The sequence below is a fragment of the Pavona decussata genome, unplaced genomic scaffold (assembly GCF_977016875.1).
Source record: "Pavona decussata unplaced genomic scaffold, jaPavDecu1.1 SCAFFOLD_48, whole genome shotgun sequence".
In the NCBI taxonomy this organism is placed as follows: Eukaryota; Metazoa; Cnidaria; class Anthozoa; order Scleractinia; family Agariciidae; genus Pavona; species Pavona decussata.
This window is the reverse complement of record NW_028145470.1, coordinates 3,150,475-3,176,771: the sequence shown is the minus strand read 5'-3', so window position 1 is coordinate 3,176,771 and position 26,297 is coordinate 3,150,475. Positions and strand designations below refer to the sequence as shown.

At 40.4% G+C, this 26,297-nt stretch overlaps 1 protein-coding gene across 2 annotated transcripts in view; it reads left to right on the top strand.

Moving 5' to 3' along the window:
* Nucleotides 1-26,297, top strand: part of LOC146481800 (uncharacterized) — a 44,339-nt gene that overhangs the window by 13,380 nt on the left and 4,662 nt on the right. For both annotated transcript variants that reach the window (XM_085107856.1, XM_085107855.1), the window contains exons 2-25: nucleotides 2,882-2,967; nucleotides 3,607-3,847; nucleotides 5,123-5,251; nucleotides 6,332-6,438; nucleotides 7,417-7,503; nucleotides 7,839-7,892; nucleotides 9,171-9,295; nucleotides 10,128-10,231; nucleotides 10,731-10,879; nucleotides 11,566-11,672; nucleotides 12,216-12,299; nucleotides 12,705-12,797; nucleotides 14,351-14,492; nucleotides 15,094-15,149; nucleotides 15,978-16,053; nucleotides 16,834-16,896; nucleotides 18,290-18,429; nucleotides 19,077-19,160; nucleotides 19,442-19,528; nucleotides 21,520-21,655; nucleotides 22,658-22,732; nucleotides 23,192-23,228; nucleotides 23,899-24,007; nucleotides 24,593-24,704. In XM_085107856.1, the coding sequence (XP_084963982.1) occupies nucleotides 3,612-3,847; nucleotides 5,123-5,251; nucleotides 6,332-6,438; nucleotides 7,417-7,503; nucleotides 7,839-7,892; nucleotides 9,171-9,295; nucleotides 10,128-10,231; nucleotides 10,731-10,879; nucleotides 11,566-11,672; nucleotides 12,216-12,299; nucleotides 12,705-12,797; nucleotides 14,351-14,492; nucleotides 15,094-15,149; nucleotides 15,978-16,053; nucleotides 16,834-16,896; nucleotides 18,290-18,429; nucleotides 19,077-19,160; nucleotides 19,442-19,528; nucleotides 21,520-21,655; nucleotides 22,658-22,732; nucleotides 23,192-23,228; nucleotides 23,899-24,007; nucleotides 24,593-24,704 (2,392 nt within the window). In that variant the 5' untranslated portion in view covers nucleotides 2,882-2,967; nucleotides 3,607-3,611. The remainder of the gene's footprint in view (nucleotides 1-2,881; nucleotides 2,968-3,606; nucleotides 3,848-5,122; nucleotides 5,252-6,331; nucleotides 6,439-7,416; nucleotides 7,504-7,838; nucleotides 7,893-9,170; nucleotides 9,296-10,127; nucleotides 10,232-10,730; nucleotides 10,880-11,565; nucleotides 11,673-12,215; nucleotides 12,300-12,704; nucleotides 12,798-14,350; nucleotides 14,493-15,093; nucleotides 15,150-15,977; nucleotides 16,054-16,833; nucleotides 16,897-18,289; nucleotides 18,430-19,076; nucleotides 19,161-19,441; nucleotides 19,529-21,519; nucleotides 21,656-22,657; nucleotides 22,733-23,191; nucleotides 23,229-23,898; nucleotides 24,008-24,592; nucleotides 24,705-26,297) is intronic.

Genomic DNA, 26,297 nt, shown 5'->3' with positions numbered 1-26,297 from the left:
TAAAAGCTTGAGGGGAACGTTATTTTTCCAAACAAAAATAAATAAGGTATAAAATATTTTAAGAGATAACGTGTGAGTACCATTTAATTCCATTTCTTTGCTAAAATTGTTGTAGTTAAATAAATAACTGGTCATTTACTGCCAACAACGCTAACGTGTCAGAAACTAGGACTCATTTCATGCTCTTACGAGAATTAAGTTTCAGTTAACATTTCTGTATATTTTAAAATCAAAGTGTACCCCTAAAGTACAAAAAAATATGTTCATTTTTAGTTGCAATACTGTTCTAGGTACAAATTTGTACTTGCGTGCTCAACAGCCTTCAAAATAACAGAGCAACGCAAAACATTAGTGCTCAGTTGTACATTATTAATAAGATTAAAGCGAAACTTTTGCCAAAAAGGCCTGCGTTGTATACGCGTTCATTAGCGATTATTTTATGGTTCGTTCACAAATATTAAGTAGAACTTAGCCAGGTCAGTATTCACTGGCATGCGAGCACAATCTTTAGCATAAGCATAGTGTAGGGCCCTTCTGCTAGCAGAGACCAGAACTTAGCAAGAAAAATAGCCATGTCTGTTACACATTAAGCCGAGTAAGAAAAAGGAAATTTGTGTCTGCGATTATGTTCATGAGTAAGTTTATGTTCATAAGTGCTGTTACATTTAGGCTTTATCTGTCTGCTGTTTTGCTAACGTCACTTGCGAAAACCATGAGCAGACATAAATTAATAGATTTAGAGTCGCATTTACGGCAAACGGGATTCGCGTTCATGTTTTCTTGAAAAATTGGTATACAGATGAGAACAGGGCAAAATAATTCTGATCTTTGATGCTAACGCAAAACCACTCAATTTTACTGAGAAACTGGAAACAGCGAGCGGCAAATGTAGGGTTAATTGGTCAAGTGGTCATTTCTCAGTGCCGTTTGCCATAAATATAATTATAAATCTCTCAAATATTAGCTGGATATTTGGTAGACTCAAGAAGGAGCGTGGAAGGGGAGCTGAAGGCAGACTAAATGTTTAGCCATATACAGTGTGGAGATCTGCCTAACGACTGTGCTATTAATAGCCTTAGTAGTGATCAGTATCTAAATTCTCCTTACAATATCACTACTTTATCAAACATATAGGTAATTAGAATTAAGAAATAATCACTGAAGATAAATTTCGTGATATTTGCACAAATTGTTAAAGCTAGTGCCTTAAGAAATGCATCAAGAATTCTGAGTAGAATTTGCATATAAATTTTGTGGCTTAAGGGTCAATACGACCACCTCGTTTTACTAAGCACATCTTATGCAGTTATTTGTTACTGGAAAATCCGACCGTGGTGTTGTTGCAAACAAATGTCCGTGGATTTTTAGGGTTCCACTGTGAAGCTTTATTTTTCCGCGTTCTTGATATTTGTATTGTGATGCTTATGTTGAACAGAGACGGAAATACGTAAATAGACGTAAAGTGATTCATAGAGATTGTACTAAAGAAATGCCGAACAGAGTGTAGCGAGATTGTTAAGATAGCTGAAAATTGTCGTAAATAGAGATTGTAAAGAGATTGGAAGGAGCTTTAAAGGAGCTTGTATAGAAAATATAAGGAGATATTAAAGATATGGGAAAGAGATCGGAAAAAAGAGAGATTAAAGAGATTACAAAGTAGAGGTCGTAAAGACATTGAAAACAAATTGTAAAGAGATCGTAAAGAAATTGTGAAATTGTATAAGGAGAGCGGAAAGAGATCGTACAGAACTTTTTAAAGAGGCTGTGAAGAGATGGCGAGGAGATTGCAAAGATATTGTAAAAATATGGTAAAGAGATCGTAAAGAGGTTATAATAAGATTGTACCGAGATCGTAAAGATATTTAAAAAGATTGTAAAGATATCGCCAAAAGGATGTTGATGCATTGTAAAGAGACGGTAACGCGATCGCATAGACATCGAGAAGAGATCGTAAAGAGATCGTACAGAGAGATGGGGAGGTGATAGTAAAGCGATCACAAAGTCGTCGAGAAAAGATCGTAAATAGATCGTTAAGACGGTATCGCGATTGTAATAGATCGTAAAGACATCGGAAAAAGACCGTAAAGAGATTCTAAAGATTTAACACGATCGTAAAGACATCGCAATGACATCGGAAAAGATCGTAAAGAAATCGTTAAGAGATCGTAAAGAGATCGCGAAGGCAACGTTAAAGATGGTTAAGATATCGCAAAGAAGCTGTGAAGCGGTTGAAAAAAATTCTCAGAGAATTCATGAAAGAGTCGGAAAGAAGAACTTTCTTTTAGAAATTCTAACAGAAAAGAACTGTTTTCGTTGTGACAACATGCAAAGGAAAACAATGCAAAATTTGGTGTAAAATGTGAAACGCACAACTAGCGTAAAGGGACTTCGTAATTTGTTAATCTTAGACATAACGAACGCTATTCATTACGCTCAATGCATTTAAGGGTATTGTTGCAGTATCCTTCATTAAGATTTTTCGCTTTTTCAGCGTCTGCCCCTAAGACTTGGAATGCCCTGCCAAACATTGGAAGTCAGACTGACTTCAACACCTTTAAAACCATGTTAAAGACGTTTTTAGAGAGGCGTTCAGTAGTATGTTATAGAAGTTTGGTTAGAAGCTTTTTCCTTTCTCTATAAGTATTTATAAGATGGATATATTGTAATATTGTTAGGGTTTAAATTCTTATATAGTCGTTATTTATTTATTATTATTAGATTAATATGTATAATTTTATTCCTGTGATGCGCTTTTGATCATGTTTAGATGTAAAAAGCGCAATATAAGCATTAAACATTATTATTATCTTAACAATACACCCAAGAGTTTTGTGTAGTATAACACTTTTAAAATACGCCGTTTTGCTGTTTTGTTGTTTAGGTGGAATTTCAGTGAAGTTTCCCTCTGCAATCTTGTCCGTGCGAGTCTCAATCCTGTTCTGGACTACAGCAAACCATCATTTATAGGTAAGAAAGATACGTCGACTATCGTGTGCTCTCAAGGAGTTTAAACCGATTTGATCTTTTCAAGTTAGGCTGTTTTATGGCTTCTAACACTCATTTTTACCTTTAAGGAAAAAATGTTGCAGTTTTTATCTGTAAAATCATGAATTGACCGAGCCGCACTTACGCAGCACCATATTTTCTATTTATTTAATGACAGCCGAGGTGGCCTCTCTTATAAGCCTGGTGGTTTCTTGAGGTCTCCTCGCCAATCATTGTAAATCAACGATTTCCTGTTTTTTTTAGTAAGGCAAATAAATGATGATGATGATGATGACGATGATGATGATGATGATGATGATGATGATGAATTTACTGCCGTCTTTCATGCGCAAAAACTAGTTTGAACTTTGGTAAAACCCTCGATTTAATTTTGTTTTCCGTCTCAATGTGAGCGCCATGAACAGCTCTACTGTCGCTTCAAGGAATTTGCCTGAATACTCGTCAACTGTTGCTCTTGTGTAACCGCTACTGAAACTTTGCATTGGTTTATTTTTCTTCTATTTGGGGGAGGGTTAGAGTTAAGGCTTATATTCCGGATTTTTACGTAAATCTCTTTACCTCAAAGAGCTTGCGTCAATTCTTTCCCATTTTTATCCACAGAATCAATGGAACTTACAGAGTTCAGCTTTGGAAAGAAGACGCCATTTCTGAAGTACGTGAAAGTGTTTGAGAACATCGACGAGAATGATTCACCAGACCTTCCCGCCACAGAAACCAACGCGTTCAACCCGCCAGTTGACATGGCAACAAGACAGAGGCATCTCTTGGTTCTTGTTATGGACCTGTGTCTTCACGCGCCTGACACTAAAATCGCCATCAAAGTCAGATTGGGCGGGAAGATGTGAGTGCGGGTTGTGTTTATTGTTTTTGTCCTACAGTCTTGGACAGAATAAAACAAGAAAATAACCTCTCTCCCCCACCCCTTCCTCAAAAATCAATGATGAATTCGTGCGCAAAGCAAAACGCGTCATTTTCTTATCATTGAAATGTTGCAGTTTCAGTTTATTTATTATTATTTTTTGTTTTGCCATTATTCTTACACATCGTTACAAGATAAATATAAAATATAAAAAAATATAAAAGATAAATCAATAACAAAAGAGAGAGAAACATATAGCGAGGATGTCGATAGAGAAACCATTGGGGCTTATACGAGCTACAGGCTCCTCCAAAAAATAACAACTTTGAAATCAGGACTTTAGGCGTAGCTTATTTAATTTATCAATACATTTAGGTCAAAAAGCAAGTACACAATCAAACACACAGGCAGCAAAACATAAAACAGAACGTTCAAAACAGAAGTAGTCCATTTAGGAGAAATGATCTCAGTTTAGATTTAAACAGAGAAATACTTTCAGCATTCTGAATTTCTGAATTAAAGGAATAGGCCATTTCCGAGTTGCTGTTAACCTCACTATGAAAACGAGGCCAAGTGCAAAACTTTTCATATGAAAATTAGTTTTGTTTGCATATGAATGAAAACTAATTTTAGTAACAAAAACTTTGCACTTAGCCTCGCTATCATAATGAGATTCAAAGCAACTCGGAAATGGTCTATTAAACAGTTTAGGTCCTTGAAAACTTATTGCAAACTGTCTGATATTCGTTCTACAGGGAAATAATTAAAAGGAATTCCAACGTCTATTATTGTAACAATGAATGCGACTTGTGAGCAAAAACATTTCTTTGAACGCATCAGGAAGGAGGGGTGGAATGAGGGGAGGGGTGGTCTTAATTTTTCATTTGAATTGTCCACGATTGTAGCTATTAGGTAGATGCTAGTGATGTATTGAAACTTGTTTGATACGAAATAGATCTGGAGTGAAAAGGACGAGGAAAGTCAACTGAGAAGTGAACAGATAAACGTGAATGTGAATCCCACGAGGTGATGGCTGCATGCATTTGTAAAATTCGCGGGTGGTTAGTCTTGCTTAGAGTATTTACTACCTCTAGCTGAGTCATCCAGTTAGCTTTGAGAAAAATGAAAAACGGAACATTTTCTGAATTTTTGTATAGTCAAAGAGCTTTATAGGCGTACGATTTTCAACCGATCAAAGAATATGTTTACTAAGGGTCACTCTTGTCATCCATTATGTACAATGTCTGCTGTTTTCAGGGTTGGAGCCGATGTTGATGTTAGTATTGAGGATGTTTCATTATCCGGTCGTGTTCAGATTGTGTTCGAGTTGGATCACATTGTGCCTTTTCCTCACATGAAGTCTGTTGCGATCACTTTCCTTGAAAAGTAAGTGCCGTTGAATAAAAATAAAATAGAATAAAACTAAAAAAAGTGTTGACGTTAGAATAGATTTAATTCCTGCCTTGAGTAAAGCCTCCAACTGAATGTTTGGGCATCAGTCTCAGCATCTTTCTAAAATGTCAACAATCAAAACAAAAACTTAAAAATAAACCACTTTATTTAAGTGTCAATGTATTTAACGCAGAGCACTAATTGGGGACACTTTGCAGATCGAATTGGAATTTGGAAAGGTTGCTGTTTGAGGAGAGGGGGAAACCGAAGTAACCGGAGAAAAGGACGGAGCAAGGACGAGCACCAACAACAAACTCAACCCACATATGACGCCGAGTCCGGAAATCGAACCCGGGCCACATTGGTGGGAGGCGAGTACTCTCACCACTGCGCCACCAACCTGCTTCCCCTAAAATATAGCCCAAAGGGGCAACGATCCTTTTATCGGGCAAAACAATATTGATTCCACAGTTATTAGCCTCGCTGCTTACCGCATTTTTGTTTCTCGGGCTCCGTCTACAAGTACGTCTTTTTGATCGCTTTTTAGTTGGAAAAAAAAGATTTATTTATTATTCAACTCCACTTAGCCATAAATAAATTAGTAAATGTAAGTAAGGCTTTATGGTCACGCTATGGGAGTCGTCGAAAATCCTAACTTTAAGGCGGTTTCCTAAGAAAAATTTCAAGGAACCCACAGGCCCAAATGCTGAGAAGTTAGGAGCCCAACATGTGAAAATGTTAGGTGATGCTGCAAAACATTTAGGCGCCCAAAGCATTTTCTTGGGTGCCCCAGGCTACTGGGTTCCTGTTAGGTTTCAACAGTCTTGTAACGCATAGGTTTTTGCGCCTTATACCATCCTCGTAGACCCAAGGGCAGTCGATATTTGGGTCAGAAGGAAGTCAACACAGGTATCATTAATTTGTTCCTGTAAACTTACCTTTTTGACTTCCTCCTGACTCAACTGTCTGCCCCTGAGTCTCCGAGGATAGCATTATCCCTGTTTGGTTGAAATACATTGGTATACAAAATTTATCTGTTGTGAGCATTGATAGTTATGGACGTCTTCTTTACAGACCCGATGTTGATTTTGATGTGCGATTGATGCGAGCCGTACAAGTGATGGACATTCCAATGCTGAAGGATTTCATTAACGCTCTGGTCATGGACAGTTTGACATATGGTAAGAAAAAATCAATTCCTATTTATGCACTGTAATGTCATAAGTAGCTGATATTTTTCGAGGCGAAGGAAAGAGCTTGAGAGACAATCCAATTCCAATTTCTTCAGTTTGGTTTCGCCGCTCATTTTAATAGCACCACACCTCTGGCTTTCTCTCTCAGTAAACGATACCGCAGACATTTATAAAAAATAATTCATTATTCTTCCTCTACAGCCTCTTAGTAGCGTGCTAAGACATGTACAACTGGTGCTTTCTACCACAAATAATAGGAACTTCACTGTGGTAACTAAGAAATAAAGGTCACTTTTATTTAAGTGCCAATGGATTTAGCGCAGAGCACTAATTGGGGACTCTTTCCAGATCGAATTGGAATTTAGAAGTGTTGGTTTTTGAGGAGAGGGGAAAACCGGAGTACCCGGACAAAAATCTCGGAGCAAAGACGAGCACCAACAACAAACTCAACCCACATATGACGCCGAGTCCGGGAATCGAACCAGGACCACATTGGTGGGAGTCGAGTGCTCTCACCACTGTGCCATCCCCTATATGAACAATATGAAAAGCCGAGCCTACCGAGTAAGCGTTTATTAAAGGCAGGAACACCTAGTGAAACATCGCGCGCAGTCACAATTGCCTATACCCTCCCCTCTCCCATATTTACTGCATCTAATAAGGGTCGAATACTGCAGGAATGCATTGAATTGTGAAGTAAAGTCAATGGCGGAGCTATGTTGCGATGATGTTAGGCTATAAGTAAAGCGCTCCTATATTTCCCGAAAGTAACATGCGTCTGTGCAAATCCCGGATAGTAAAGGGACGGCTTATAACTAGGCTTTCTTTGATAGTTGATTCAAAAGGAAAGTCACAGACAGGATGCGGTTTCTTCTCTACTGTCTCATTACAGAATTAGTACGGAAAAATGAACTTTCTTCTCTTGGTTGGTTTCGCTGACTACACTTTGTGTTTTTCTCAATACAGCGCTGGTTGACCCGGGCAGAATTGAAGTACCTTTGCATGGTGTTGATCCTGATGAAATGCTAAGTGCAGCTAAGAAATCGACTTACGGTGAGTACCAGACCCGCTTAATATAGCGCCAACTGAATTGGCTCTGAGGACGTTGTTTTCCGCCTTTCGTCCACTTGCGTATGAAAGCTTACCAAAGTGAGAGTTTTTGAACATAAGGATTAATAGTTTTACTTGTTGGCGGCAAAGACTAAGGCTTTATGAAAGGATGTAGTCGCAGTATTCTACATTTTCGCTTAATATTTCATCTGCCTTTTCTCTTGGAAGGGGGAGTGGATTATGCTTGCCTTATTACCCTAACGTTCGTGCTGATAACATATTCAAAAAATTCAAAACTTTAGAAGTTAAAATTTCCGTTACATCTTTTCTCATTTTAGCTGATGGATTACTCACAGTCACACTGAAAGGTGGAATGCCCCAAAAATACACAGGTCAGATTATTTTTTTTGTAATAAGACCTATTTTATAGAATGTTTCAGTTGTTAGAACTGATATGAATCTTTTAAGGTGATTCTCGTGAAATAAAAGTTGTCATAAAAATTTTCTCAATCTTTCTGTAATTATTCACTTCTATGTACTTTTTCGAGAAGTTAAATAAGATATATAGGTCACCATGTCCGCGAAGGAGCTACGATCTACTATAATTACCCGATAATCGCTCGCAATATTCGCTTCCAAAAATGAATTAATTTAATCAGTTATTTCCATGTCTGGTGGTAACAGAAGTTACGTAGATAAAGCACGACTTAGAAAAACGTTATACATAGAATGTATGAAGCATAATCGGCAACTAAAGGTGAATTTCTTGACAGGGAAGCAAAATATGAAGCAGTGTCGACCCAAAACGTTTCTTGCGTGCGAGTTCTCAGTATCACTATTTTATGCCCGCGAGTGGTGAATAAACTCGTATTTCTGGCAATAACTCATTTTTCTCTGTCAAATGTTTCTAAAAACTTCTTAACATAACGAGGATAATATCTTAGCTAAAATAACGAGATAAAAAAGATAGGCCACCATGCTCGTTCAGGAGGGAATAGCCATTTAGTTATTGACTAGGCTCAGTATATAGGAAAACCATGAGACTGTGGCGCAAGAAATCATGCCCAGTAAGAATGCGCAATGTAATACAATGGAATCGCTTTTAAAGGCTCTGAAACTATTTGAAAGGCACCTAACATTCCCCACTGTTCAGTCATCTCTAGGGTAACCTTAGGTTCTATTTCAAATAGTTTTAGAAGTATTGTAGCCTTTTAAAAGATTCATAGAATTAAAGAGCAAGGCCAAGACACGATCGAGAATTTCCCTGAGGGCCTGACTTCCATTTGGCGACGCAACACAAGCGCGAGCATGCGCGCAAACACGAACGTTTGTATGGACTGTTCAATCTCGTCCTCGCCAGAGGCTGCGTTCCTTTTGGTAAGCACCAAGAAAGACCGTGGACGGGTAGCCTCCGCTGGCTTAAAACGCGCGCCGGCTCTGTGGACGAGATCGTGTACTCTTGTGCTTGCTCTTTTGCTTGCGCATGCGTCATTTGTAAAAGCAAATCTTCTGTTCTGGGGAGAAAAAGGTCTACAATACGGTGCATCTTCAGGAGAACGTCGCTTGTCTTGGGAGTCGAAAAGGTCTTGTACCATGCAACCAGTGATAAGCTTTGTCTATGAATAGTTGTTGTAAAACGCACTGATTTCGTCTTAACGCGTTGTTTTTAGATGACCAGATCTTCACGTCACTTCAAGTTGGCAATCTCGACGAGAAATGCACAGAAAAGATCCAAGGAGGAACGACATTCGAGGAGTCAATTTCTTTGCTTATTTATGACCTCGCTAATGATAAGGTAAACACTGCACTAGACTAAAGTGATTTACTTAAGGACGGTGCCTTTGCTAATACAGAAGTATTTTTGTGTGGTTTATGACCATGCGGGGAAAGCAGATCTTACCAAGGGCTATTGAAATCCAAAAAGAAAATTAGGGGTAACCACGCCTTTTTTTAAGAGATAATGAAGCAACAATTATTCTAAAAATTAGTAAAATACAAAGCAATGTATGGCGGGTTTTTTTTCTTATATCTCTGAAAAATGCATGGCTACCCCAAATTTTCTTTTTCGATGCCAAAAGCACTTGCTAAGTTTTGCTTTCTCCGCGTAGTTTAAACCGCGCAAAAATATCGCTGTATTAGTAGGCACCACCCATAGGAAACCCGAGTATCTCCAGATGCGCACAACGTATGCGCAGTAACAAAAGTAGGCACCGTCCTTAAAGCTGGATCGTTGTGTAATGCAATTCCAGGGATTTGATTGGCTTATCGGCCATGGTATATGAGCCATTATACCATGTCCGAGAAATAGCGACCATTAAGTTGCATTCTGGTTGTTCTTGCAAAGTGAAATCAGCAAGATCTAGCAATATTCCTTGATTGTTTTTAATAAAACAATTATTCCACTCACACTTGTTGGATATGAGATGATTACAGCCAACTCGGCGCTACGCGTCTTGTTGGCTATCTTTCATCCCATAACCAACGCGCGCTTGTAGAATAATTGTTAAATAGTGATTGCACACAATCTAACTAGCCTAGCATATGGTATAGAATGTTGAAGGTTTTAACTTTTCCTGTTTTGGCGGAGATTTTTTTAATCGTGTTATTATGTGTGTTTTACTTAACAGCTAAATGTTGAAGTACGCGGTAAAAGAACGTTTGGAACCAAATATTCCATCGCAAAATACAAAATGTTTCTGGGCAGCCTGGGGTTGGAAAAAAAGAAAAGAGTGTAAGTTGTATTCTGCTAGTATGAAAGAATTGTAATGATATAACTTGCTCTGTATTTGATTGTATAGCTTAGATGGATTGCGTAAAACTAGAGGGGAAATTTCTAATAACTGGCAAATCACAACAGACGAAAATAATACAATTAACCAATCAGAACGCGAAACGAAAATATGCAACCAGTGCAAAGCGCGGGAAACATGCTACCAGCGACGAGCGTACGAGAACATGTAACGCTTGCCAAGGGCGGGAAAACATACAGCCTGTACCAAGCGCGGGAAAACGTTCAACTGGTGTAAAACGTAGGAAAAGGTGTAACTGGTGCTAAGCGCGGGAAAACATGTAACCAGTGCCAAGCGCGGGAAAACATGCAACTGGTGTCAGGCGCGGGAAGACGCGAGAAAGCCACGCCATGATTGGTATTGTTGGTTTTCTCTCAATTGGTTATAGTGCTTTGTGGTCCTTTCTATCTACATTGTTGTTGCTTTCCTGTTGTCCATCAGCGAGACCACACTCAGTAAAGAGGGAATCAGAGGATCTAAACTCGACGTTACGTTGGAGTACACACAGCTCAAACCCTATGAAGTCAGCAGTCGAACAGATGAACAGGAATTCCTTGAAAAATACGAGAAACCTACTGAAGACAGTCCAGGTAAAGTCTTACAGTCCAGTTTTCAGATGCAAATGAACGTTGTGCCACTAGCTCTATGGACACAAATGATGGATTAGAGAATTAACTCTGCAGTGTATGTTAAAGTGCTAAATGAACCCATGAAAATCGTATTGAGGGGACAATTAAATCCGGAGGTTGTGGGTTCGATGCCCTCCGAGGTCAAAGATTTTTGTTCTTTGCCTTCTGCGATCTCCCCTTTCCTTACTAGGGCTAACACTCAGTGGTAAATTTATGTAATGATTTTAAAACGAGCAGGAGTGATTAATCGGGTTTAAAACCACGAGGCGCAGCCGAGACCCGATAAAACACGTGCTGCGAGTTTTTTGAACGGCTTCCAAAACATTCCTGGAAAAGCGTATGTCAATAGAGTTCATAACAATTATGCTTTTGTGAACGGTGGAAATTAGCATATGAGAAAAACACTGCATACTATTAAGGCGGAGGTTTATCGATGTAAAGTCAGTGCACGTGATGTATTATCGACCATTTGATAGGTGAATGGGCTTATGAATTCTTAATTAGTTTTGAAGGGTTCTTTGAGCATACACTGTATAGTTCATTCTCTGATGCACCAGCAGTTTTTCAGATAGTTTTCTTGCAGGAAGGTGCCTCAGATATGCTATGGAAAGACTGTGGTTGTTTATTGTCGTCTTTGTGTTCCCCAGTATCTGGTCTTCTCCTTGTGGTCGTACATAGCGGTGAAAAGCTGCTGTCAATGGATGATGATGGTTACAGTGATCCATACTGTATAGTCACCGCTAATAAAGAGAAGGTATGTCATGTGACATGCACAAGTATATTGTAAAGGGGTCCTGAGTATTGCCCGTTCCGAAGTTCATAAAGGATCTGGGCCCTAGCTTACACATTGTTCAAATTGCGTCCAAGAAAGAAATGAACCCATCGCAAGAAAGATCACATAAAAATTAATAAGTTCACCAAGTTTGGTTATGTTTCATTGCGTAGTAACCAGGCTGTGACCTGTCAAAGGTCGCCCAAATTCCATACAGATGTCTCTAATTCTGAGATGGCGTCCCCCAAATCCATACAAAGTCTCTAATTTCTCCGTTTGCTGAAAGCCTTCTACATGGTTGCAATCTAACGACAGAACCTCAAAGTTAGTAAAGTGGCTCATTTTTATGTGATCTTTCTTGTGATGGACTCCAATTTGTGATTAAATGTAAATTTAAATATTCGTCCCAGTCACCATTTGAACTCCAGAAAGGGTAATTCTCTTTAACAGGCAATGTATAGTACCGCCTACAGTGGATAAAAAGAGCTCGTCACTCTTTTTTTTTTTTCTCGTTTTCTTATTCAGGTGAAAACCACTCCTCACGTGTCCGGATCTGTGAATCCTGTTTGGGAGTCTGTGGTGGAATTTATGGTCAAAGATTTTACGGCGGTGAGAGCGAGTTGCCGATATATAAATAACCCAAACATTAAATTAAGTTTTAAAAGTCGCTTTTAACCAGGAAACTAAATGTGTGCCGTAAAGACCTATCCATAATTTTGACAAATGCCGTTGCGCGTGGAGGTGGTGAAATCACAACTTGCAATGCAACATTTGTTGCAGGACAAATTGCAAGAAAATGTTGCCGGTGTCACATGGCCTTCAAGTCTAAACTTTTCTGGGATACATTTTTGTCATCTCACTCTATAAATCTGCCTGCCTAATCAAACAATAGTCGTTTATCCTTCCTTGGCGCTCACTGCAATAGAACTGAAGACCCATGTTTGTTGCATTGTCCTTTTTAGAACCCCTGTTAGCGAAACGAACAGTGGTAATGTTTTTTTTGTTTTGTTTCAGACCACGCTATCATTCCTGGTGTATGATCGTGACGTCAATTGGCAGGGGCAGTCAGATGACTTCATGGGATCGTGTAACCTGGAAATGAGTTTGGTATAAAATTTTCCTTTTGCTTTCTTTCTTTTTTAGCTTCTTCTTACGTCCATTTGCCCCTTTATCTCACAGCATAAGACTCGGGTAAAACAACACTATCACTGAGTGGCCATTAGTCCTTACTGGTTTTAGGAGGAATGATGCTTTCTCTAATTAAAAGCAGAAAGTCTTACATAATCGTGAATTGCAAGAAAGGTTTTCGGACTTAGTCAGAAGGGGCTTGGATACGTCTTATGAATTCGGAGGATCCGAACGGGATTCCGAGAATCATCCGAAGACGTACCGAAATTGGACGACGATCAATTGCAGCTGCTTACCACTAAGAGTTTATGACCTTTAACTGGAGATGAACGTTGAGTGTCCCTGTTTTGCTTTGTTGGCAAGGGTCTATTCCCACTAACAGGTTCAACCGTGCTAAATAAATGGGACGGATAGATCACACCAACAAAAGTTTTTTGATCCTCGACGTTGGGGGTAGGAGATTGCATTAAGGTCACCGAACCAAATAGAGGCAAGTACTTCATGGTAAGGTACTTGTCTCCTGGCGCCAAGGTGGCGCATAGGGCCTCCACATGTACTTTCCATCGATTCCTGTCTTGCGCTGCAGTGTGCACCTCACTCCAGGACTGCCACCCTGCTTTGGACCTCTCTTTTTCTACCGTGCGCCGCCAACTTGTTTTTGGCCGGCCTCTCTTTCTCCTTCCCTCTGGAGTCCATGTTAGGGCTGTAACAGTCATTGTCAGGTTGTTGTCTGAGGATGTGTCCAATAAATCTCCATCTCCTTCTTCTTACCTCTTCACTCAACTTCTCCACGTTAGCCCTTTCCAGTAGCTCTCTATTGCTGATCTTATCTTGCCATTTAATCTTCATTATCCTTCTCAGGCATCGGTTCTAAAACACATCGATTTTCTGAGCATCACTTTCGTTCATTTTCCATGTTTCGCAACCATTCTCGAGAACTGGTTTGACCAATGTTTTGTATAGCCTGATCTTCGTCCTCCTCGACACACTGCTGGAGCTCCATACTCGGTTAAGCTTCACAAACGCTCCTCTCGCTTTCCCTAACCCTAACCCTTACCCTTACCCTCCATATCGTCACCCTTACTTTACCATGAAGTATATACCCAAATAGACTACGAGCAGTCCCTTGTTTTTCTAAGGGATAATAAAGCGAGTGAACCTCGCGAGTGCGCGCAAAAATTGCTTCCCAAGAGGAAACGCGTCGCACGTCCCGCGTGTCCTCGTGGGAGGTACTTTTCACGCGCAATAGCGATGTTCGCTCGCTTTACAATCCCTTAGAATGGAAGATATGAAGTACCCAAATTCAAAGTTAGGTGCATTTCTAGACATGAGTGTTAGAAAGACAAGGGACAGCTTGTAGTCTGCGAAACAAGCGACGAACCCTATGCGACATGAGCCCTAAACAGCATGTGGGTTTGGCGCTAAAGGCTGAGAATGCATGTTATAACAAGACATACCCCTTTTCTAATAATTTATGTTATTATTCCGTGTCATGACTTTGCTCATGTCTGTTTCGTTCAATGTTCGCACAGGACGAGCCTGTCATCATTCAGCGCAAGATCGACTTGAAGTATAAAGTGTTTGGAAAGAAAAGGTCAGAGGACACCACCATGAAAGCAGGCTCGCTCACAGTGTCAGCAGTCTTTCAGCCCGTGGAATCAGTCGCTAAATCAGGTGAGGAAATGAGAGTCTCGACATCAGGTCGAGTAGGATGAACCGAAAGGAGTTGTGATGCGCAGTTTGACTACCACAAAATAAAACTTGTAAAACCTGATTCCTAGAGACTCAACAGCCTCCTTTTCAGGGATAATTGACCCTTCTCATTCGGCGGCCGTGTTGAGTCTCAGGAGAATAAAAAGCTTTGTTTTTGCACGGCTAGCCTCGCCCACACGCGAATTCAGTGCGAGGCTAACCGTGCAAAAACAAAGCTTTTTACTCTCCTGAGACCCAACATAGCCGCCGAGTGAGGAGGGCCTATCAGTGACCACGAAAACAAATTTGGAGATTGACTGCCAATAGTGGAGTTGATAAGCAACGGAATTAACATGATTGCAACATTTCTTATCGCTTTTAATAGTTGTGTTTAATGTTTTCAAAGATTTGTTAGTGGTATAACCTTTGTTTGCTGAAGCTAGTTCTACGAGACAGCTAGAGGAAGTTTTCACTTTTTCATTTCTCTCCAAAGTTTTTAAAGACCGAGTCTGTAAAATTATATTTCGTGGTTGATCGATTGCAAATTTTAGCTAATCACCGTTTTACCTGCTTTGTCGTTCAGAGAAAGAATTGCCGCACGGCGGAGTACAGGATGGTGAAGACATTGATGAAATAAATGTAAGTGTCCTCTTTGTATTCATTCCCTTTCCCCTTCTCCGTATGAAAACCTAAGACGCAGCGTAATTGAGGGAGGAAGCGCTTTCTTAGCTTGAAATCTTAGCAAAAATGGCACAGCCTACTTTCGCTTAGCCCACAAGCCAGATCAAAAATTGTGTAGAAGAAAAAAACCCTACGGGTAAAAGTGCGTTTGCGTATGCTGATGGCTAACAACTCCGGTTCCATCCATCTCTCAAAGTAAAGTGTATCACTTACTGTTTGTGTGGATATTGGGCTGATTTACTGAGATTTTTGACAGTTTTTATCGGACTTGAGTTACATTTGGCTCAACTGCGGATGCAATAAGGTCTTAGCTATGCTATTACATAGCTGAACTGGTCTGCGTTGAAAAGGAGCAATCTGATTGGCTCCCTGAGCGGTCCGAATTTTCATATACAGACCGCTAAGATGGACCACTTGCGTTACAACGTACGTTTGAAAGGAGCAAACTGTTTCAGTTTTGACAAAAACTAAACAAAAATGTTTTAGTAAGAACTGTTCAAACCGTCATGTCGCAGTTTTACTACAAGAACGACGAATTTCATTATCCAAACTATAAGAACATAAATAAGTTTCACGCAGACTTGAAAGCAACAGTGGGAAAGCCTATATAATAAAAATCTGATTGAACTAGCTTTTTTGGTCCGTATTGGGAAAAATATTGGTCTCGTCCTTTTTTTGGCAAGTTTATGGACCGAGCCGAAGAACTCGACCAATATTTTCCCAATGCGGACCGAACAAGCTTGTTCAATAACATGTAACGGTAGCGTTGTTTGTTCGTTGATTCAGGAACATGCCAAGAAACACACGATGAAGAGCAGCATGAAAATCAAACGACAAGTCGAAGAAATGCAGTTGATCAAAGGTAAAATGAAACTTTCGAGGTTTTGTAAATGCAGTGGAATCCTCCAAGGGAAATGGAATTTGGTTCGAAAAATCGAAGGTGGCATCGAATCACGCCTTACCGTGGTATTACTTCATAAGAACCAAGAAGACAAACAATATTAAATGGCATGGCATGACACTTATCGTATGTATTATCTTTATTTACAAACAAAACGTAAATTTTCTTTATTTACAGAGAAAACGTAAATGGAAAAAAATTTAGCAAAACAAAAACCAATACTGTGTTGATACATGTGTAAATTTTGCACATACTCTTGGCTGCATTTCCTTCCATTGCATTGCATTTCTTTCCAAATTTCGAGAAATCGAATGTAAATTTTTGCAACTGAAGGAAGCCAAGAATTGGTTCGAAATATCGAGAGTTTTGCAGAATCGAGGGTTCGAAAAAGCGGAGTAAAATTACAGTGTCCGACCGAAGCAAACCCAAGGGAAACGACTTTTGATTCGAAGAATCGGGAGTTTCGAAAACTCGAGGGTTCGAAAAATCGGGATTCCGCTGTAGCCAACTGGTGAACTGTAATGAGAACTGATCTGCTTTCCTGAAACTGGAAACAAGTTCATGAGAGTGGTTACGTTTGAAAGAAAGTTTCATTGTAGACATTTAGTGGAATTCTTTGTGCGCCAGCTAATGTCCGTAGAGAGGTCCGTAGCAGTGACGATTAATTTTTGATTGTTTTGTGTTTGTGTTTTTAATGTCAACTTGGAGCAGATGACAATTCAGTTTTTGTCTCTCGCGCAGAGCTTGGAGTGTTGGTGATTACAATTTTGCAAGGCAAAGAAATGGCAGCCATGGACAGCAATGGTGAGCGGCAGGTAGCCTGTTCCAGGCTCCTAGAGAGATGCGCGAAGGAGAGTGCGAGGGGACGAAAACGACGGGGGAATGGTGCACTCTCCTTCGCGCATCTCTCTAGGAGCCTGGAACAGGCTAAGCGGCAGGGTTTTGTTGTGATAAGACGGGTGTTAGTTTGATCACAGTTCCTTTAATTTCATTCCGCGAGTTGCTTTGACGAAGGACTGTAACAACGCTAGCGTTCTGCATTGTTGAGAGTTAACACCCCGCGCAAATGGTGCTTGGTACTTTTAAAAGTCCACATATAATAACTGTTCGAAAAGAGTACGACGTGCTCTCCCCAGTGTTATGGTTGAGCCTGTTCATATTTTTTTCTTTGGAAGGGTGGGTTGGGTGATATAATTAATATACTGGTATTGGATGATGTTTACCTCTTAATACACTGACGTCTAACCTTATGCTCAGAGGGTGCGTTTCTCAAAGCTCCCGAAGAGCTTTCGGCCTGAAAAGTAATTTTCTTATCCCTTTTCTACAGATTGTCCATTGTTTTTGTACAAACTAACCGTAACTCAATGTCTTTCTTAATCTTGGAAAACTTAAAATTTTTATATTTTGACTTTGTGCATGCGAAATAGTTTTCGGGCCCGAAATCTTCTCGGGAGTTTTGGAAACGCACACCAGTTCAGAGACCGTACCTCTCATGCGCCGAGCGAAATATTAAGAAAAAGGTAGTTGTCCAGTGGTCAGTACGGGGACAGAATTTCAAGCGGCGGCAGAGCTTGCGCATCATTCCATATAACAAGAGTCCTGCAAAAAAGAGGATCGAAGAATTAACTTTGACTGAAACAATTTGGTTCGACACAAGTACGCCGTTTATTAGCCGGCGCTTCAAAGTTGCACCCTTTCTCGAACTTGATAGAATGAAGTGTGTTGTCTAAATGCAACGAACGTCCTGTGTTGTTAAACTTAATCGTATTAGGCACAGCGCATGGGAGATGCAGCGTCTAAATCGGGCATAGAACTGTTTAATAGCGTGTTTTACAATATCTGCAGGAATTCTCGCGCGCTCATTGGCTAATTTTCATTGTCAATAAGCGGACAGACACACGAATTTATAATTTATGCGATGTTGACACAACGAACGAGAACGGGGAATTTGAAAACAACCAAACGTCAATCTGTCACTTTTCAACCAATAGAAAGTCTTCCTTTTTCCATTAACCAATAAGATAGCGAGAAGTGTTTTTGATGTTGGTCGCGTCTGATTTAATAAAATTTAAGCCGAGTGGATCCGCAGACTACTTTGACAATGTTATGACGAAGTTCATGATCAATAACAGGGCAGACGCATGAAAAACTGACGTCAATTTGTTACTGAACTGGAACATGTACATTATCTCGGCAGGTCTGAGTGATCCTTTCTGTGTGGTGAGAGTTAACAACGCGAAGAAGTTTAAAACTAACGTGGCTTATGAAACATTGGCCCCAGTATGGAATGAGTCTGTATCCATCGCCATGCCACAAGCAAGCGACAAGGTTAACCTTGTAAGTTCATTTCCATTCTTTCATTTGTTAATGAGGAGAAGCATTGCGTGACGACTCCGCCGTCACCTTTCTATCGTGACAGCTCTTTTAGTTGTCAAGCATTGGATCCCATAAGAAGATGTCGTGAAGCGTTACATAGTGCACCAAGGATGGACGCAGTTGTTAGAGTCGAAATGGAGAGAGAAGTAGATGTCATATTGGTCTTCTGGCAAGAAATCCAGCACACAGGAATGGGCGCGTGAATGAGTCCCAAGCGCTGTGAAGTACATGCCGTATTAACGCGAACAGAACTCAAAACTCACTCCTGCTTTAGCCATGTAGAAAACTATGGCGGTTTCACTAGGCCACGATTGTGGCCATTACATCTATTGTGCTGGTCTTGTGTCGTCGTACTAGAGTGGTTTTCAATTGAGTGTCGTAAAACCAAAACAAAAGCCAAAGGTATTACTCTGACCAATCACAGCACACAAACAGCGCAATGAACCAATCAGAACTCGAAGAAAATGCTTGTAACCGGCGCCAAGCGCGGGAAAACGCGGCGCAGTTTTGATAACCAATCACAGAATGCAGAAACGCAAAACCAATGCAAACGCGAAATTACTTTTGACAATCAATTGAAAACAATTCTAAGAGTTGCTTTGTTGTAGGATGTCTTCGACAAAGACGTGTTTCAGAATGACTTCATGGGAACAGTGTCGCTGACAGTGGATGAAATAAGAGAAGCTTCTAAGGTGAGAATAACATTCCGCACTTTTATAATTAACCTCCTTTTCATTTTGTATCGAAGAAACCGTATTAATACTGTAGTTCTGCGTAGCAGGAATGATAGAGGGAGAGGGAGGGGGAAAGATGGAAAGAAAAAACTTAGGGAGGACTCCACCCATTTTCTCTTCCTACCCTTGTGCGCTTCTTAGGTTTCAAGATGATAAGAATGCATTGTTTCCAGCGAACCACATGCTTCGTTTTCGATCTTCGTTGTAGCAGCTGTTTTTGTTGGTTTTTGCTTTTACAGAAAGGAGGACCGCAGTGGTTTAAACTACAAGAAGCTGAGTCAGGCGAAATTCAGGTTCAGTTCAAGGTCTCCATCCCTGGTGAACAGGTACGTAACTTCAAACAAATATCAAATATCAACTATCAAATATCAAACATCAAACATCAAACATCAAACATCAAATATCAAATATCAAATATCAAATATCAAATATCAAATATCAACCATCAAATATCAAACATCAAACATCAAACATCAAATATCAAATATCAAATATCAAATATCAAATATCAAATATCAAATATCAAATATCAAATATCAAATATCAAATATCAAATATCAACCATCAAATATCAAACATCAAACATCAAACATCAAATATCAAATTATCAAATATCTAATATCTAATATCAAATATCAAATATCACACATCAAACATCAAATTATCCACTCCAATCGAAGCTTTTCAGGCATAATTTACCACACTGTGTGGGGGACTTTGCCAGACTGCTTGTGGTGCAGTTTACAATAATTGTAACTCATAAATTCATTAATTATTAATGAAGTAATGAGTTATGAATGCCCCCTAATGTGAATGTGAATTTGAGATAGACACTAGGTGGTTACTGCCAGTTTTCAAGTTTCAAGTTTATTCAAAAATCCAACCAAGAAAAAAAACTGCCAGAGATTTGTTACACCCCTAGTGGTTCTTTTACGTCCCACAGAGTCAGGTTATTTGAAAGTACTGTGAGACGAGACCTACGGTCTTTCGTCCGTAGCCACGAAGACTAGAAAGTCTTACCATTTGCAGCTGTCATTACAAAGGCAGCACTTTCTCCTTACTTATTTAAAGACCCTGAGTGTTAGTCCGGCTGGGAATCGAACCCTGGCCTATTTTTCCACAATCTGGTACTCAACCAATTGAGCTAACCATACGGCGGTCAAACTCTGATCTGGTTCTCTGCAATGGTGCTATTTACTCAATAACTCAATTTACTCCACACATCTCTCTTCACCTACGCACATAAATGAGTACATGTACTAGAGCCATTAGTAAAACCTAATAATAGAATCAGGGGAGGGGAGGGAGTGATGACACTCGTAAGCCTCCCCACCCTTCAGAAACTTAGAGCTGAAGATAAGCGACGCCCTCAAAAGACTTCATAAGGGGTATGATACCACGGAATTTTGGGATGGTTGAGCTGGGCAGTTGTTGCAGCCTTAACCCAGTTTCAGACTAAAACAATAAGTAATTTCATAAGTACGTAAATTATGATCATCCGGGTGAGTGTAGTCTTGAGAAGGATTGTTCGAGGTGACATTGACTGACGTTTCGACAACCTGAGTGGAAGTCACTTGATTCTGAAGATGACTTCTGCTCAGTTTGTTGAAATGTCACTCAATGTCAACTCAAACAGTCCTTCTCAGGACTACAATCACCCGGATGATCATAATTTACGTACTTGTGACATGACTCCTGGGTTCAAACCATTTACAATAATTAATTTGCAGCCCATTTTAGACTCAGCCCATAAATTGTGTCTCCTGTTCATTCAAAGCAGAAGAAATACCCTATTTTCTGAGCTTAGTTCCTAGCCGTTCTGAATATCTCTTGCCTCGTGGTCTGTGCGCGTGCAGTGTCTAAAATGGGCGTGTCCACGTGAAGCATGCGACGGGAAATGGCGAGTGATAGCGTCACTGCGCGAGGGTAGATTCAAGGCCTTAGCGAACCGGAATCATTCAGGGACTACTTCAGACCAAAATAGCCCAAATCTATACCTTTATACAGGCCAAAAGGGCGACCGACCCTGTAGTCTTTTCAAACGAGGTTTGCTAGTGTCTTACGAAACAACAGAAGACTCCAAACAATACCCCTAACCCTAACAAATGGCAGGTACAGGTCACAGAGACCAAGGAGAATAGAAGTTTAGAAGAGGGGCATAACCACACCCTTAAATCATAGTAAGTATGCCCCTTCGGTCTATAATTTTTCAATATCCAGTAGCCCTCACTTAGGAAGCCACTGCTATGTAGATTGTTTTCGATGTGAGAGTGTCCTCATAGTTGTTGACTTTGTTTTGTTTTGTTTTGTTTTGTAGGATGAAGCAGAGAAACCAGGAGAAGGCGCGTCACAGCCGGGAGAGAGTGGAAACGACTCTGGAATAAGCGATACAGGGGAACAGACGGACGCAGGAGTGAAAGACGTGTTTGGTATCACACTGGACAAAATGGACGGTGCGTAAATCTCTGCTTGGGTGTTAGAAGTTAATTTTCTCAAAAGGATTCGGGTTAAAATGCGTTTGAGAGGGTAAAACGGAGGAACGTTTCGATGTCCTCCTGATGTCATTTTAAAGTTCAAAACTTAAAGGTTAAAGGGTAGTTTCGATTTAAAAATCTCTCCTATGTAATTTTATGCTTATATTTTCACTGTACTTTACATTTGAGTTTGACATTGTCATACACGGCCGCCATAACTTCCAGCATATGTAGTCAACTAAGAGAGGCGGTCGCCAACGAGAGATCTCCCTGGACATGTCTTCAACGACAATCATCGATTGAGACAACGGTTACGAACTACCAGCGGTTTTTTTTTTTTACATTTTGTCACGTGACTCACACCACCCCAAGTCACGTGACAAAAATTAGCATCTTACTACTTACAAAGATTCCGCGAAGGGGTCGAAATCTTGTATCTTGTAAGGTATTTTTGGATCCTGGAAGCTAGCGTATTTTATGGTATCATGGTCAAGAGGTCGGACAGGGAGGGCCAGTTGTACTAGAGAAGAAATTAGTGAAATTATTTTGCTGTTGCAAATACTCTAGCTGAGGACTCACTCTTTAATGAAAAGCTCATTAGTTTATCTTGGTGACTAAATGACATTGAGTTCTTTTGAATGCTTTTTTATCCATATTTTTGTCTCTTTGTGCCAGGGATACCTCAGTGGTCGTTTTCCTTTCAGGGCGATCTACTTTGTCATTTTTGTCCATTTCTGTCAAGTGATTCTCCCCTTGTGATATACAGGGCGCATTGATAGCCCCTCCCACCCCTCCCGTGCAGGAATTCCACAGCGATTTCAGATCTTACTGGGCCTGGTCGTTCAAAGAGCGTCTCGATAGTTTAATCAAATGTACCTCAACCAATCATTTTATACGCCGGTTAGCGACTTATCCACTGGATAAAGTTATCCATTCCTTGAACAACTGGGGCTTGATTGACAATTTTTTCTTGGTTTACAGAGTACATCGAAAGTCAGATTCCACCATTGTTTTACAGTGTGTCAGGTGAAATCATACAGGCATCCGACATCACAGGTAAGGGCACGAAACTTCAAATTTCGGTCATTTTGGCTTTAGAGAAACCTCTGGTTGTTTTATTGATGCAATTTTGCCACGATTCATATTTCGTTAATTATGGCCAACAGCTTGATATGTTGAAACGTCAAAATTTCGGACGTTTCGTTTTGCCGAAATTTGAACTTCAATATTTAAAGTAGTGGTCTTGTTGGTTGAAGGCCAATGTTGATATCTTAGATGCGTTGAGGTGGTTCCATTCCACATTTGTAGTTACCCCTGGGAGTGGGGTTCTCCATATACTGGGCGACATGGAAGGCTCCTCCCGAAAAGGGAGGGGGGGTTAAACCTCCGAGCGGAGCTTCCCGGGATGAAAGTTCAGAGGATAAAGTTTTGCACTGATCCCCTTAAGAACCGAAGCCGTGAAAAAGCTGTCTTTGAGTCTCGTCTCTTTTGTCTGTTTGTTTTTCCTTTCTGCAGGTTGGGGGACGTTTCAGATCAGAGCTCGGGTCCAAATGTAAGCTTCACCTGGCTGCCAAACACAGTTTACCTTAAACGATTCCCCGAGAAACGGAAAAACATTTAACGGGTCGTATAATCTGATAGCTGGGACATAGTGGCCCTCCGGGCCGAAAGTAGACACCCTCATAGTTGTACCGCTACGAAAATGGTCCCTGATTTTAGCTCTCTGACTAAAGCGAATTTAGACCCTCGTGGTTCCTTGTGGGTTAAACAACACAACGCGCTTTGATTGTAGTAAGACGGTAAAAAAGAGTAAGAAAGCTTTGATAAATAAGACCGCCCAGGTAAAACCCCATTCGTTTGAATTTTGTTGGAAAAAAAGACTACCCTTGTAAATACTTTTTCTTAAACAATTATATGAATAACTCTTGTCTCAAGGTCTACTGATGTTGAGGCATTGAAGCTTTCGACTGTTCCAAGGTCAAGAATGAGCATTTACAGTATTACTTTTTCCTAATTTTTTCTCAGGCTAAAATTGTACGTACTTTTTATATCTGTCACGAACTTATAATTATTACGATAAATGAGCCCACATAATCTACATGCTTGAGCTACCCCAAAAGTCATAAGTAAAAACCTCATATCTAGTTACAAAGTATTTTTGATGAAGATTGTGTCACGTTGTATCTTAAAGATTAATTTCCATGGTTACCATTTCTTCCCAGTCCTCGGCGCGGTCGTAAGAGCAGCGTATCGTATGAGTCGATCACGATGGGCACAACTCCTCACCTGGCCCCGGAGAGTGGAATGGCCAAATGGAACTATATTTTTCAAGTAAGACATTCTCACTTTTAAAGAAAGAAAATAAGCGTTTTTTTGTTTTCTGTTTTTGTTTTGTTTTGTTTTTTTTTTTTTTGTCGCATGTTTTTTCTCGCCCTTTCCGCCGTCGACACCGGTTGCATGTTTTCCCGCGTTTGGCACCGGTTGCATGTTTTCCCGCGTTTGGCACCAGTTGCATGTTTTCCCGCGCTTTGCACCAGTTGCATGTTTTCCCGCGCTTGACACCAGTTACATGTTTTCCCACGGAGGCGGACAAGCCAAGGAAATTAGCTAGAAATAGCAAATTATCGTTGCTGGCTTCCGTATGTTTTCCATCGCTTGGCACCAGTCACATGTTTTTCCCCGCCCTTTACACCAGGGGGAGACCTGCACCGTTTGCAGCGTCTTACATGGTTGGTCGAGTAACAATAGAACGAACAACAGAACAATGCTCCCAACCCTAAAAAACAATGCAGCTGCAAGTTATCAGAGTTCAGTGAAAATAGAGCTTTTGAAAGGTGCAGGTCTACTGGTTCAATGCTTTTGCTGTTTATATGAAAGCCCTCTAAAAAAATTTCCATTGTTTAATTTTCGATATAGACTGCCGGAGGCACTGCTATCTCAAATGAAGCCGGGCTTCTCTTTGAGCTGAGAGACGCAAAGAAGAAAGTTGTAGGCAAAGTGAAGATTCCTATACAGGACTTCTTCAAAGGTAAGCGCGAAATTAAAATTCTCTCTCCCTTACCTTTGCCTAAAGACGTTCAGTTCACCTGTATTCCAAACGATCCACTTGAATCGCGGCTGTTCGCAAAGCGCAAAGAATCTTTTGTTACGGTAGCATTGCGCACAGGAATCAATGATAAACTAACTAGTTCGTGTCGAATTGTGTCAGGGGCGTCAAACGGCGTAAACGTTCCTGGGAAACGTTGCGTCAACGTGCATCTGGATTGGTTAACACTCGTTTCCATCTCTCAAACTGACCTTGGTGGACGTTCGGTTACAATTACATGAGGGAAAACGTCTTTGAAACTTAAAGGGAAAAGAAACAGAATAATGTAAGCCTTGAACCCGAGTCGTTTCCATCCTTTCTTCTATCCATAATCACTACACTAATGAGAAGTACCTCCCGAGGCAGCCGGTGTGCGTCACGAAATTTGACCAATCAGAATGTATTATTTGATCATTAGTTTCGCTCCCACGAGCAACAGTCCGGAGAGGTTAGCCTGTTGAAAATTTCGTCGTTAACGAAGTCAGTGAAAATGCTCCCACTTGAAATTCGTTTTGAAGTTAGAGAAACAAATTGGCTTAGTGCTGGTTAGTTTACTTTTCAAGCTGAAGCGTTTGTTCGCGTTTGTAGCCATTTCAAAGGTGATGACCTCGTGCCTTCCGCCATGTTGTTTTGATTGTTAATATCACTGCTTTTCTTGAGGCTAAAGATACTTACTGTAGCCGGGTTTTGCCAATTTTTATGGTCGTAAAGCCAGCTTATCCTTTTTACTTTAGAATTTTCTGGGTCTACCCGAGTCTACCCCTTATGGTTTTCCCGTTAGAAGCCGTTGAACTAATAAAGAATCTATGAAGAGATCGTGGAAACCAAGTGGCCAACTCCCGGGAAACCGGCTTGAAAAGCCAACGGACGAATGCTATTTTTCTCCAACAAATCCGGGCCAGGAAGGAAATATACATCTCTTTCACTCTAAGATGACAAAGCAAGCTTAAAATGGGCAAAGGCAATAAAAAAACAGACTGCGGGCAGTCCTACTTTTTTTACTCAGATCACGCGCGCAAAGTGACGGTAAAATTATGCAAATTAGAAAAGTGAACGAGGAGCAAGCTTGCGGCGTCACCTCTCGCTAGATCCATCGCCCGCAACAGAACTTTGGAGAAGAAAGAGGCTGCTCGCGGTGTAAATAAAAAAAAGTGTCTATAAGCAGACGTGACGGCACATGATACTAGTACAAGAATAAACATAAAAAAATTCTCGTCTTCAATTGTCTCCGAACCGGGAATAGCTTAATAATTAACGAAATCACCTTGTGCATCCAACAAGAAGCATCTACAGCTGCTACTAGACGGTTAAAATTTGTCAAATTGCTGCCTTCAGTGATAGATTTTAGAAAAGAAAGCAAAGTTCGAATGCCCATTTCAGAGCAACTGTAAAGCTTATGTTCGGGAGTTTACTCGATTGTAACCAGAGGCCGAATGAGCGATATCACATTTTTACCCAGCACCCTTTGTGGGTGGTGACCCACACCGCCTGCTCCTAAGGATTGTACTGTTTTTAACGTATTTATATAGAGTTACC